We start from the raw sequence: 13368 nt of genomic DNA, 5'->3' as shown, positions 1-13368 counted from the left end.
GTATGAGTGCATGTGTACAGTTATTCAAGTAGCTACGGGGCTTGGGGGGGAGAGTACCTTGTTTGTGGTCATTCTCCTTCACTTGCATGCCACCAATGTTTTCCCTTCCCATCCTTTAACGGGGTAAATAAGTGACCCCTTTTTAAATGGTGGTTCTCTTAAATTTACCAGAGGGGTGGCAACTTCCCCTCTCCATCCCAGCATAGGGTTTCTCCACTGGCTTTGCCAGTATCATCTTCATGTGAGTGAGTGAGATTTTGTGCATCTTTGGGGCTGGGGAATATTTTATTTGCTTCATGAAATGCTTTTGTGGTGAAAGCAGTATATAAATATACTTATTATACCATTCACTGATTAACTCCGATTGCCCATGGTGTAAACACTCTTATCAGGGAAAGTCCCTTTTGAAAGTTCTACTTCTTAGACAGTTTCCCAGTCCTTTCCTTCCTGGGAAAGATTCCCTCTCTCAGACATGGATCTGTGGGAGTTTTCAGATAAACTGGCAAAACAAATCTACATATGAAACAGATGAATAGAATGCTAAGTGTGTGATTATCACCATGTTCCAAAATATATTTACTTAAAAATAAGTCCCATTGGCAAATGAAACTTCCAGCTTGTACAGAAATGATATATTAACATACTAAGGGCACAATCCTAACCCTTTATGTCAGTGCTTTCCAGCACTGGCATCATGGTGCCAATGGGGCATGTGCTGCATCCTGCAGTTGGGTGTCACTCATGGAGGCCTCCTCAAAGTAAGGGAATGTTTGTTCCCTTACCTCAGAGCTGCAATGCCCTTAAGTCAGTACTGGAAAACACTGACATAAGAGGTTAGGATTGTGCCCCAAATTGGAACTATCCCAGTTTTGCTGTCAACGTTCCAGACAGTGTAAAATAAACTGCAAAATAATGCAGAAAGATAGTGCAAATGTTGGCCATTTTTTGTAACCCTTGCGCTTTGCAGGATTTCTGTTCTATGCATATACAAAATGAAATTCCACAAAGTAAAATTAGAAGACATTTATAAAGAAATTATTATTTAAACCACATCTATTGTAACTAGGTATGGATGGCAGAACAGAAAATATCTTACGACAAGAAAAAACAAGAAGAATTAATGCAACAGTACCTGAAGGAGCAGGAATCTTACGATAACAGGTGAGAAATGTGTTGTTTTCGTAGAAAAGAATAAAACATTCTTCTTAAAATAAAAATAAGCACCTGAGTTCAATTAATTGTTGTTTTCCTTTTCATACATGTTGTTCTCTTTTTGAGAATGTCAGGTTTTAGTTTTAAAGATACTTAGTTCTGACTACAACAACTGTGACAACAATTAGCAGGTGCACAAATTACCAGGTCAGGCCTCCTTTTTGCTGTATAATTCCTTGCTGTCCTTGCTAGCACTAGAGCCCTACTGATCACATGATCACTACCTCACCCTTCATAAGTGTTATCAAAAATATTGTCAAATCTTACCATAAATATTATGCAGCTGCTGGCAGTTTTTCATAACGTACTTGGATTAGAGAATTAAATACCTTGCCCATCGCATCCAGAGCATGAAATTTTAATTTTTGTTAAAATTTTATTTAATTATATGCTGAGCCCTTATGGTACGATGCAAATGAGTCTGCCAGGCAAAAAAATTGAATTGTAGATTATTCTTGAATCATTTTTTGTCACATTTATTTTGAATGTTTTTAGTATCTACTGCATGGTACTTGTGGTATACCCTTGTTTTTCCTGTGTAGGTTGCTTATGGGTGATGAACGTGTGAAGAATGGCCTAAATTTTATGTATGAAGCCCCACCTGGAGCAAAGAAAGGTAATTTTAATGGCTTGTATAGTATCTATTGTCAAATGTATTGTGAACGTAACATAAGAACAGCCCCACTGGATCAGGCCATAGGCCCATCTAGTCCAGCTTCTTGTATCTCACAGCGGCCCACCAAATGCCCCAGGGAGCACACCAGATAACAAGAGACCTCATCCTGGTGCCCTCCCCTACATCTGGCATTCTGACTTAACCCATTCCTATAATCAGGAGGTTGCGCATACACATCATGGCTTGTACCCCATAATGGATTTTTCCTCCAGAAACTCGTCCAATCCCCTTTTAAAGGCGTCTAGGCTAGACGCCAGCACCACATCCTGTGGCAAGGAGTTCCACAGACCGACCACGCGCTGAGTAAAGAAATATTTCCTTTTGTCTGTCCTAACCCTCCCAACACTCAATTTTAGTGGATGTCCCCTGGTTCTGGTATTATGTGAGAGTGTAAAGAGCATCTCCCTATCCACTCTGTCCATCCCCTGCATAATTTTGTATGTCTCAATCATGTCCCCCCTCAAGCGTCTCTTTTCTAGGCTGAAGAGGCCCAAACGCCGTAGCCTTTCCTCATAAGGAAGGTGCCCCAGCCCCGTAATCATCTTAGTCGCTCTCTTTTGCACCTTTTCCATTTCCACTATGTCTTTCCATTTCCATTTCCATTTTCCACTAACACTAGTGGAAAATCTGCAGGACCTTTTTGTTTTAATCACTGTGCTTATTTTATTTTTTAAAGCTGTACAGTACAACTAATTTTTCTTTTAACATATTAAAGGTAATTAGATAGATTCAAACACCTGTCGGCAGAAGCAAGTGAGCAGAACATGATTTTCCAACACCCCATTTTCTTCCTTAAAAGTTGTGCCTGAGGTTCAAGGGCCCTTATGCAAGGTAACTCTGCCCAGTGTCAGTGGATTGTCTCCTCTTCTGCAGCTCCCTACGCTCCCTACTATCCTGTTTTCCAAGGGCCCCTGACCTTCTGAGGTGACTTTTCAGGGAGCTGCAGTGGGGAAGACTGGGCAGGAAGGTCAACTCCCATGAGCTTTCTTCCACTGTGTGCTTTTTTGAATTCACCCCAGTCCTTATAAAAGATGTAGCTTTTTAGAATTTGGGTAAAGTCTGCTTCAAAAGTTGTATTATGTTTATCAGTGGTCCTCAAACTTTTCAGCACCAGGACCCACATTTTAGAATGACGGTGTGCCAGGACCCACCTGAAGTGATGTCATCAACCTGGAAGTGATGTCATGGCTGAAGTGACACAATCAATTTAAGCTTCAAACCTAAGCCTCTGTCAACCAATGGGCCCATTACATAGTGCGCTCATGCTGTTATTTTGTGTAGCTCAAAATTCAAACATTCCAGCTTGGAAGTCAAAGCAGAATCAGATTTGGATTCTTCACCATCACATAGCCCTCCCCCCTTTCCAGCATCCCATTTTCACACCTATTCAGGGCAAAACAAAATGCTTCCCTCCCACCAAGAGCCCACCCTGCCCAGCAACTTTTTACCCTGTATTTTCAGCTCTGGAACTTTGGTGACAGTTGGTTAAATATTTTCAAAGAATGGCAGTTATTTGTAAAACTTCAGACAGTTCTATCTGGAACTATACAACGCTAAGGGATTTTGGGGTGATATGTTACAAATGACAGCCTGTTCAAAAAAGGAGAACATCATGCAACTTCTCACTCATAAATATGACCAAATTGTTTTTTGCATGTGTTGCTCTAAAATAGTATAAAACAGTGGTTCCCAAACTATGGTCGGGACCCACTTGGTGGGTCGCAATCCGATTTCTGGTGGGTTGCGAGAAGCTGGCGGCAGCCATCTTGGAAGATGGCAAAGCGCCATTTTGGAAGTAGGCAATGCCTGGGTGTCGCCATTTTAAGCTTCTCGGCATTGAGATGTAACTAAGAGTGGCTTGCACATTTGCAAAGAAAGCAGCATGCCACTTTTCCCCAGAAAGCGTGCTTCTGGCTTCCAGCTGGACCTCCCTCTATATCTGGAGGCTTCCCTCGGGGGGGGGGGCAATTGCAGCCAGCCAGGCTTTTCCCCACCAACCTTTGTCAGCTTGGCTGCCTTGTCGGGATGGGCTGCCTTGGGGTTGCAAGAAAGAGCAGCTCCCCCACCCCGTAGTTGGACTGGACTGGAGAGTGTAGGCGGAGACCTGAACACAGGGCTTGGGTGAGTAGAGGCAGATCCGTGTGATCTTCCCTCTTGTGAGCCTACCTTGAAAGCGGCATCGCCGCCGCCACCACCACCCCATTGCCGTTCTCGTCATCTGCATCATGACCTGTCTCCCTCTCTGAAAGCCTGGAAGCCTCGATCCTTTCCAGCCCTGGCTAGCGTGTCCTCTCTTTATATATTTGCAGCGGTGAAGGGGGATCCCTGGCTGCCTGGCTGTCAAGAGAGCAGCTGGGGAGGGAGGGCGGGCAAGCCTGGCATGTTAGGGGAACACCCAGGGAGAGTGCTGGTCCCCCAGCCACTTCTCTGATGTGTACCCTTCCCCTCTTATTTCTCTCTTAGGCTGCAATTCTGTCTACTCTTAGCTGGGAGTAAGCACCATTGCCAATAATGGGAGTCAATTCTGAGTAGACATGCTTAGGCTTGGGGGAGATGAGCGGAAGCATCTTTGCTTATCTTGGTTCTGAGGGGGATACTACTGTTTTTATTTCCTTTATTTACAAAAGCTCAAGCTACTTCTTGTATTGAGGTTAATGAGTAGGGTGCACTTGTTTCTGGCTAATGCTGAGCACAGTATCAATAGCCACATCAATGTTTGTTAAAGCGCAATACAAGAAGTAGCTTGAGATTTTGTAAATATAGACAGAAATAAAAACAGCAGTAAATCGACAAATATTTTGTTCCAGATGTTTTATTTTTTGCTTGATAGCAATGGTAGTGAGGGCAGGGAGAATTGGAAGAAGCTTCTGAGCTGGAATACTGTCTCTTGTCATTTACAGCTTGAGTTTCCAGGCAAGAACTTCCTGCTTGATGACATCACTTCCAACTCTGACATCAGTGATGTCACTTCCTGTTTGATGATGTCATTTCTGGCTATGACATCACTTCCAGGTTGCTGACATCACTTCTGGTGGGCCCCAGACAGATTGTCATTCTCAGAAGTGGGTCCCAGGCTAAAAAGGATGAGAACCACTGGTATAAAAGATTTATTGCAAAAGGGGGAAAATCACATTTGAGTTTATTTCAGTGATGATGCTTTATGTTCATGGGTGCTGTATGTTATGTATTTCTTACACACTTTATGAAGGCTTTGTGGATAGTCATTTTATTACTTTCAGAATTCAAAGCAAGCTGTAAATTTATTATTTGGTGGTGCATCCTGTGGATCGGTGTAAGCTGCAGCAATGATCATAAGTAGAGTGTGAGTTTTTTTCTGGAAAGGCTATCTTAATATTTTGACAACACAGATGGAACAGCTTCCATATTTCCAACGCATCAAAAAAGTCTATAACAGCGGTTACTTAACTTTTTGCAGCTGTGGCCCACCTCATCCTCAATGTTTGGTCATGAACTGATGCTTGCTGTCGCACTGCAAAACATTACTGGGAGTCACCAGAGGCTGCTTCTGAGTTGCACTGGGTCTTCAACCTACTCCATTGGCTCCCCAAAATACCGCAGACACCCGCCTAAAAGTCAATCTCACAGATAAGTTGAGGGCAGGTTTTGAGGCAAGAATCATAGAATTTTCTATGACCCTTTGATAAGTCAGGGTCATAAACTTGGGGGGTGTCTGATTTTACCCTAGGCCAGATCCTGAAAAATAACCTACCAGTAATTGTTACCTAAGAACTGACAGTCTCTAATTTATTAAAAATTTAGTAAAAGATCATAAGATTCATTTTTATTCGTAAACTTTTAAATTCTGGTCTTCACCATCTTTTTGTAAACACTATCAAAGTGTAAGTGCACTGTAAACAACGTACTAATATAATAGTGGTTCCCAACCTGGGGTTCATGTACCCCCAGGGGCACTCAACAGGACCCTTAGGGGTACTTGAAAGAGAATGGAATAATGGCAGTGCTCCAGAATGCCTTGCAGGGCCAGCAAGGCAGGAAGGGAGGTAGCTAGTTGACTGTGAAAGCCTCACCAATAGCTAATTTTTGGTGATCAATTCATGTATGAACCAGTGATTGAAGACCAGCACAGGAAAAAAACTAAAACATAAAAAAGTGATCTATCACTCAGAATTTCTCAGGACACTTCTGGTGCAAAACAGTGCAAAGGCAGAGTCTTCTGCTCTTAAGCCAGAAGCTCTACATATAACATACAACTTAGAACACAACTGGGAGTGTGCAATTCAATTCACAGCAGAGACAAGCAACAGCAAATGGCTGTGACCAAGTGCAGCTGCACATAGCTGAAACCCTATTTACTCAGAAGCAGACCCATTGCTTTCCCTGGGTGTTATTTTTAAGTAATGGTGCTCTGAATTGTAGTTTTGAGACATTTGATGGGAGTGTTTCCACTTTCAGGGAAGATGCATCCTGCAGCTGCAACAAGCCCACCCTCACCTGGTCTGAGGGCTGTTTCCTCCCCTTGATTTACAGCAGGATCAAGGCTGTCAGGGGGGTTCCTGGTCAGTTTCCCTGATTGCATGGCTTGTAAATAGGGGGCAGAGAAAGAGGGACAGTGGGGAAGGGAGAAGAGAAGGGGGAGAAAACAGTACAACAGAGTGAAGGCTGGTGGAGGGAAGAGAGGGGCTGGGGCTGAAGGGCAGAGAGAAGCAGGCAGTGCAGGAATGAGGGCAGGAGGGAGGAAAGCTGTGGGGGGGCTCCCCTCTTCCTCAAAGAAGCAGATGCAGAGCTGTAGACTGCATAAAGAAGCAGCCCTCCCGTTTCTCTCCCCATCTTCAAGCTACAGTCTTTTCCTGGGAGTAAGCCCCATTGACAATAATGGAAGTTACTTCTGAGTAGGCATGCACAGGCTTAGGCTCAAAGGCTGCCATCCTATGCGCACTTTCCTGGGAGTAAGCCCCACTGACCATATGCATGGGATGCGCTCCAGGCTCCTGCTCCCCTTTCCTGTCCTTGCGAAGATGAGCGGGGGGGGGGGCGGTGGAGGAGGAAGTCAGAGCCAAGGAGACCAGGCTTGGGGAGCCTAGGCGGGCGGGCGGGCAGGCAGGCAGGCAGGCAGAGCAGCTCCATCAGTCTCCCTGCTCCAGGTGGGAAGGAGGGAGCAGCAGGCGACCTGCTGGGTCAGGCTCCCCGTGTGCGGTGGGGGAGCGGGTGACATGTCACACACACACCCCCAGCAGCATCACAGCTGTTCTGCAGTGAACCTGAAAACAGCCCTGACCTGAGTGGCCCCACAGATAAGGCGAAGGGTAGATTCAGGAGCTATCTGTTGGGGCAAATTTATCACCCTATAGGCGAGCATCTACAGTACCTTGCAGAATCCGAATACCTTGCACCCTCAATCGGAAGCTGAGGGTGCAAACCAGAAGTCACATCTGCGAGAGATTTTGGGGGTCGTGGCCAGTGGAATGGGTCATAGGCCTGGCATGACCTGGAAGCAACCTCTGATGGCTCTTAGTAAAGCTTTGCGGTGTGACAGCAAGTATTAGGTCACGACTCACAATTTGGGAAACAGTGGGGTATAGGATATAGTGCAGAAAGTTGGAAGGAACCCAATCCTTCCACGACAGTGGTTCCCAGCCTTTAGGAGCCCACGGACCACTGAGGCAAAAATTGGAATCATCATGGACCACATGCAATCCACCACTCCCTGCACACTAATAATACAATTAAATTTGTAACAATTAGAGAAGATTTGTTAGAGATTTATTTCTAGAGATTTGTAGATTGCTGCTTTTGTTGCTGGCTGTGGGCTATTCTTTTCTGTCCTCTCTGGTGTTTCATGGGGAAGCATCTCCTGATCAAGTGCTGTCCCACGGACCACCATAGAGAGCAGAGAATGGAATGCTCACAGCTGAAGCTGACACTTCAGTGCTGGCTGTGGGTAGTCCATTCTCTGCCCTCTCTGGTAGTCCGTGGGGGAGCACATGCTCAGTGAAATGTTGGAAGTGATAGGAGAACTTTTTTTCCTAAGACCTCATGATCGCTTCTCAGGGTCCCATGGACCACAGGTTGGGAACCACTGTTCCAGGATAACCTAATGACCTGTAGTGTACATATGCTGCAGTGTATATATGCTGCGGAACAGCTTCTAGCACAATGCAAAGGAATCAAATGTCTTTTCCTGCTCAAACAGACTTTTGCAGCTGGCCCATATAATCAGGCTATTGGGTCTTTTTATTTCTGTGTTATATCCAAAATTTGATTACTAGGAAAAGACTCTTTCTTATGAAGTTTAAAAATAAGACCTTGAGTTTTACATGATTGCAGATGAATAAGCGCATTTTAAAATAAGAAAAATGTTTACACTGTTGGTATAAGTTCTGTAAAGTCAGTACTAAACTGCAGTACTAAGATCTGCAGCATGTGTATCTAATGTCATGTCTTCTTTTTTTCCCCACACTTTGCTGATTATCGAAGAAGAGACCAAAGAGGTAATTTAGAAATTAATGCTGCAATCCTGTACACACCTTCTTTGGAGTATGCCCCATTGAACACAATGGGATTTACTTCTGAGTAGCCATGCATGGAATTATGCTGTCTTATATTTTTCTTATATATATTTGGTTTAACCTTTAAACCAATTATTTTTTCAACTTGCCTTTATATTTTTACTCTTTCAGCAAGAGGGAGAGACTGAGTACAAATTTGAATGGCAGAAAGTAGCTCCACGTGAAAAGTAAGAATTCTTTTATTTGGTCAATATTCTTTTGAGAAATTATATCTGCCCTTCAGAGAAGTTTCTATAAAAAACTGTTTTTCCTCTAATTGTCTCTTCAAACTTGGATCAGCTAAGCATAAAGACTTTCACATAAAATTTTAATAACTTATAAAATCCATAAATCTGACAGATAGTAAATAAGAAAAATCCTGATCAGATTTAGCAAAATACACTGTCTGTATTGTTTCATATTAATCACACGGTGTGTTTTTTAAGTGTTTATATGCTACTTTTTTCTTAAGTGTACATTGTCGCTCACAAAAATAAACAGTAAAATAAGAACATCTTGATTTGGAGCCTCACAAATGTATAGAATATATGGCATAATTTACAAACAAAAGGTTTTATAAGTTGGTAGTTATCATTTTTTATACTTTATTATTATGAATATATTTTACCACTCTTCAAAAAATGTTTTCAAAGTAATTTACATTGCAAAAGAAATTTAAGCATATATTTATGTACTGTAATTTATTTGAATTATATCCCAGTATATCTAAAGTACAGATCCTATGCATGGTATAATCTTACTAATGTGAAAATATATGAATTCTTCTTTTTTTTTAATTTAACAGATATGCAAAGGATGACATGAACATCAGAGATCAGCCATTTGGCATCCAGGCAAGTTTTGTATATTTTTTCCTAATTTTAGATTAATTTCAAAGATTGAATTAATATATTTCTATTCCACTTTTCTTAAATCTTCACACAGAGTGATATGCAAGATAAAACCAAAAAAGTGTAAAAAAAAAAAAAAAACCAAGAATGAGAAGAGAAGATAACAAACAGCAATAAAACAGCACTATCAGATAAAATTCTAAAACAGCAGAAATAAAATTAATAAAATGTTAATGCCAAATGGAATAAATATATTTTAAGAACCCACTCTTAAAACCATCAGTGTGGGACCTGGTGGACCTTCTCTCAGCTATTCCATACTCATGATACCACCACAGGCAGCCCAGTCCTGAGCTTCCTGGGGCGCCCAGCCTTGGCGGCACCAAGAACAGCTGCCACCAGATCCTGTGCACCCTGGGCTACCGTGGGTGACACCTAGGCAGAAGGGGACTTTTGTCCCCTTCTCCCGGGTAAAATAAGCAATCCCGCAATGGGGCTACTCACTTTACCGCTGACCAAAAGGCTGGCGGTAAGTAAATGCATTTGTGTAGGGTGCCGAGCCCTCCACGAACACCTCGGATCTGGTGGAGGGGAGCTCCACAAACCCGCCTCCCTGTCTCCCCCTGGCACACCTCCTGCCTGTCCCCTCCCCGCCCCCACCTCCCCATCACACCTCCCCTCCGCCCTCTCTCCGCCCCCTGCCGGCCTCCCCCTTCCCTGGAACACCTCCTCCCCGCCCTCGCTTACTATGCTGTGGCTCGGCATTCCATTGGACCACCAAGCAGCGGAGGCTGGGCGACCACCCTGCGCTAGCCTAGTGCTGGGCTAGCATAGGCGGTAGCCCGGCGGTGAGGCACGTTTACGACAGTGCACGGCAGCACAAAGCCGCGGCACCGAACCCAGGATTTATCTCCTAGAAGGCTATATCTCTGATTTCTGCCAGTTGCACTTTTGTAAGCAGTAGGCCAGGGAGCAGGTGTTGAGGCTTTTGGCCTTGGGTTAGCTAATATGTGCTTAGGCAGTTCTTAAGGTAAATTGGTTTTAGACCATGAAGGACTGTAAAAATAGTGACCAACATCTTGAATTGGGCCCAGAAAAATCTGGTAGCTAATGCAATTATTACTGGGTGATATGCTCGGAGCATCTTGCACCAGTTAGCAACCAAGTGCCTGTATTTTTCCAACTAATAGCACCTCCACCATTAGGACTAAATTTTGATTTATACATCTCCTTCCAGACTAGAACTGCCTTCATACTTTGCTTCAAGGTTTCCACTATCTCCCTGGAATTAGCAGCTGGAAACAAGAGGTAGAGGTGGATGTTACCTGCACTCTGATAACAGGCACAACCCACATCTTCAAAAAAAACCTCTCCTAGTTATTTACTGTAGATGTTATATATAGAATGGAGCCCTGGGCTACCCCATAAACCAAAGGCCACAGGGCAATTCTAAAATCTGCCTCGTACCACCTTTTGGAAGGCCAGGAAGGACTAGAGCCCCCAAATCTTGACCTGGTTCACCAATCCTAAAGGATACCATGGTTGATTGAAACAGAAACTGCTGCCTGGTCTTGAATTGGTACCTCACAAGATTTAGTGATACACAGAATATTTTACTATAATTCTAGTTAAGCATTCATTTTTTTGGACAGAAGAATATAAATACGTACTGAAATGAAGAATTAATATCACTATTGTTTTCCAGGTGCGGAATGTGAGATGCATTAAATGTCACAAATGGGGGCATGTAAACACAGACCGAGAATGCCCTTTGTTTGGTCTTTCTGGAATAAATGCAAGCTCAGTTTCCAATGATGGATCAGGTAGGTCCTTGAAGTTAATTTATGTTGCAGCCCTATGCATGCTTAGTTGGGAATAAGTACTATTGAATTGGGGCTTGTTTCTGAATAGACATACATAAGGTTGCACTTATATATAGTGTTTTCAAGTGATATTTGCTATCTTTTCTCAAATTCACATGAATTATAGTGATACATTGTAATGAATCACTATAGTTAGAATGTTTAGTTAGAAGGCTTTTGGATTACATTATGTTGTATTTTGTCACTTCAAAATTCTGAAGACTTGTTTGTGGTTTATGAAATCATTTAACTGTAAAGATAAAATACTAGTTCAGAACAAATGTATATGTGGAGAAAATTTTTCAGGAGAAGCATTTGGGTGTTCTCTGAAAGCAATAATGGCCCTTTTGTTCCCAACTGGTATGTATTATGGACCATCTAAATCAGCGGTCTTCAAACTGGAGATCACTGCACGCCAAAAACCCTTCCTTGGCATGAACGGAGCTTACTGTTCCACCAGACAACCTCCTCTCTATGCCTCTGATCACCCCCAAACTTTGCACTAGCCAGCTGCATCTGACAGGAAATTCAGGCACAAAACTTGCTGGGGCGATGGAACATGGAAACAGCTGGCCGTGCAAAGTTTGGGGGCGATTGGAGGCACAGATAGGAGGCTGCCCAGCAGAATGGTAAATTCCGTTCACAAGGGGGAAGTGTTGTAATGGGCAACGAATCCAGCCCGTGGGCCAAGTTTTGACACCTGCTGATCCCAAACACTGCATGTGAGAACATAATAGTGTTACAAAGCGTGCTTTGCAGATATATGCATATGGAGATACGCACACACAAACCTCTTGCTTTTCTGTAGGGATCGTTCCCTCCCGTCTCCTTTATTTGTGAATAAAAATTAAGAAAACAGAACAATGATGACAAATCCAAAAGAAAATGAAAAAGGGAAAAATACATATAGAATGTGCATGAAATATAGATTACAAAACTTATCAATGTACAGTCTACAGAAACACTCTTAATACACAATCTATGCCTAAGACTGCAATCCTGTCCACTCTTATCTGGGAGTAAGCTACATTGACTATAATAGTACTTACTGCTGAGTTGACATGCATAGGATTGGGCTCTTAAGGCCAATCCTATACTTACCTAGCTCTAGCTCTGAGCCCTAGTGCCAGCGCTGGGTACCATAAATGTGCCATAAAGCACATTCACAGCACCTGGAGAGTAGGGAGCGTTGGCGGTGGACCCACGCCAGTCAGGCACCGAACCAGTGCTGGTAGGAGGAGGACATGCCCAGTGGCAGGCCAGGCGAGAGGGCAGGAGGGGCAAAAGCCCCAGGTGCCACGTCCATGGGCTCTATGGAGCAACACCCTTGCACCCGCCACAGTGCTGCCTCTACCTGCACACCACTGCTGCCACCTCCACCCACCCTCCGGAGCCATTCCGGGGGCAGGCAAAGCCCAGCATGACCTTCTCCTGGGTACTCCAGAAGCTGTCTGAGGCTTCTGCAGCCCCCCCCCCCATAACAGTACTTGGTTTTCCATCGGAACAGTAGTTTTAATGCTCTCCAGAAGCCTCATACGGCTTTTGGAAGGTCGTGTGAGGCCCCATGCAATCAGGTAAATATGGGATGGGGGTGGCAGGGGAGCAACATGTGGATCTGGCCTTGGCCGGTACAGCGGCCTGGACCATAACTGAATGCACCGTCACCAGGGGTGAGAGTGCTGGGCAGTGGTGCAGGCTCGGGGGAGGGGGGAATGTAGGCTGGAAGGCCCAGCACTAATGCTGTTGCATCTGCACCAGCAAAATCGCTGGCACAGACGCAAGGGCACCCATTGCTGGGCCCAGCGCTTTCCTTGGGGAAAAGGGCGATGAAAATCCTCTTCCCCTGAGGAGACTCCCGAAGGTTTCCTGGCACCTGCTGGATACAGCAGTAGCCATTTTGGCACCGCTGTTCCAGCAGCTGCCAGGGAGCAGAGGATTGGGCTGCCCTCTCTAAAAAAGTTATGAAAAGCTGCTGATCAGTAGCACCTAAACCCCAGGCTTTATAACTTTTACCTGAGCAATTAAGTTCAACTAGACTGGAATTCTGGGATTCTGTCAGATTGACTTTTCTTGGAAGTTTAGAGATAAGAAAGGCACAAGCATAAACTCTCCAGTCATTTTCACCAAAGGCAGTAAATTGCATTGCAGGCATTGTGGACTTTCTCTGTATATCAGGAAGGTGAAGGCCAATTTTCTAATGTAGGAAGCCAGGCACTGCATATCTATTCCAAATACTGTCT

General features: G+C 44.0%; 1 protein-coding gene across 2 annotated transcripts in view; it reads left to right on the top strand.

Annotated features, from left to right (window-relative positions):
• The window catches only part of CIR1 (corepressor interacting with RBPJ, CIR1), a 31825-nt gene that overhangs the window by 1459 nt on the left and 16998 nt on the right, over positions 1–13368 (top strand). Inside the window, exons 2-7 of one of the 2 annotated variants that reach the window (XM_066612253.1) lie at positions 1067–1161; positions 1755–1828; positions 8345–8358; positions 8548–8603; positions 9221–9269; positions 10972–11089. In XM_066612253.1, coding sequence (XP_066468350.1) covers positions 1067–1161; positions 1755–1828; positions 8345–8358; positions 8548–8603; positions 9221–9269; positions 10972–11089 — 406 coding nt within the window. Of the gene's footprint in view, positions 1–1066; positions 1162–1754; positions 1829–8344; positions 8359–8547; positions 8604–9220; positions 9270–10971; positions 11090–13368 lie in introns of those variants that run through there. The other variant, XM_066612254.1, reaches the window with a different exon arrangement.

Source organism: Tiliqua scincoides, chromosome 1, assembly GCF_035046505.1.
Source record: "Tiliqua scincoides isolate rTilSci1 chromosome 1, rTilSci1.hap2, whole genome shotgun sequence".
NCBI lineage: Eukaryota > Metazoa > Chordata > Lepidosauria > Squamata > Scincidae > Tiliqua > Tiliqua scincoides.
This window is presented reverse-complemented; position numbering and strand designations above follow the sequence as displayed.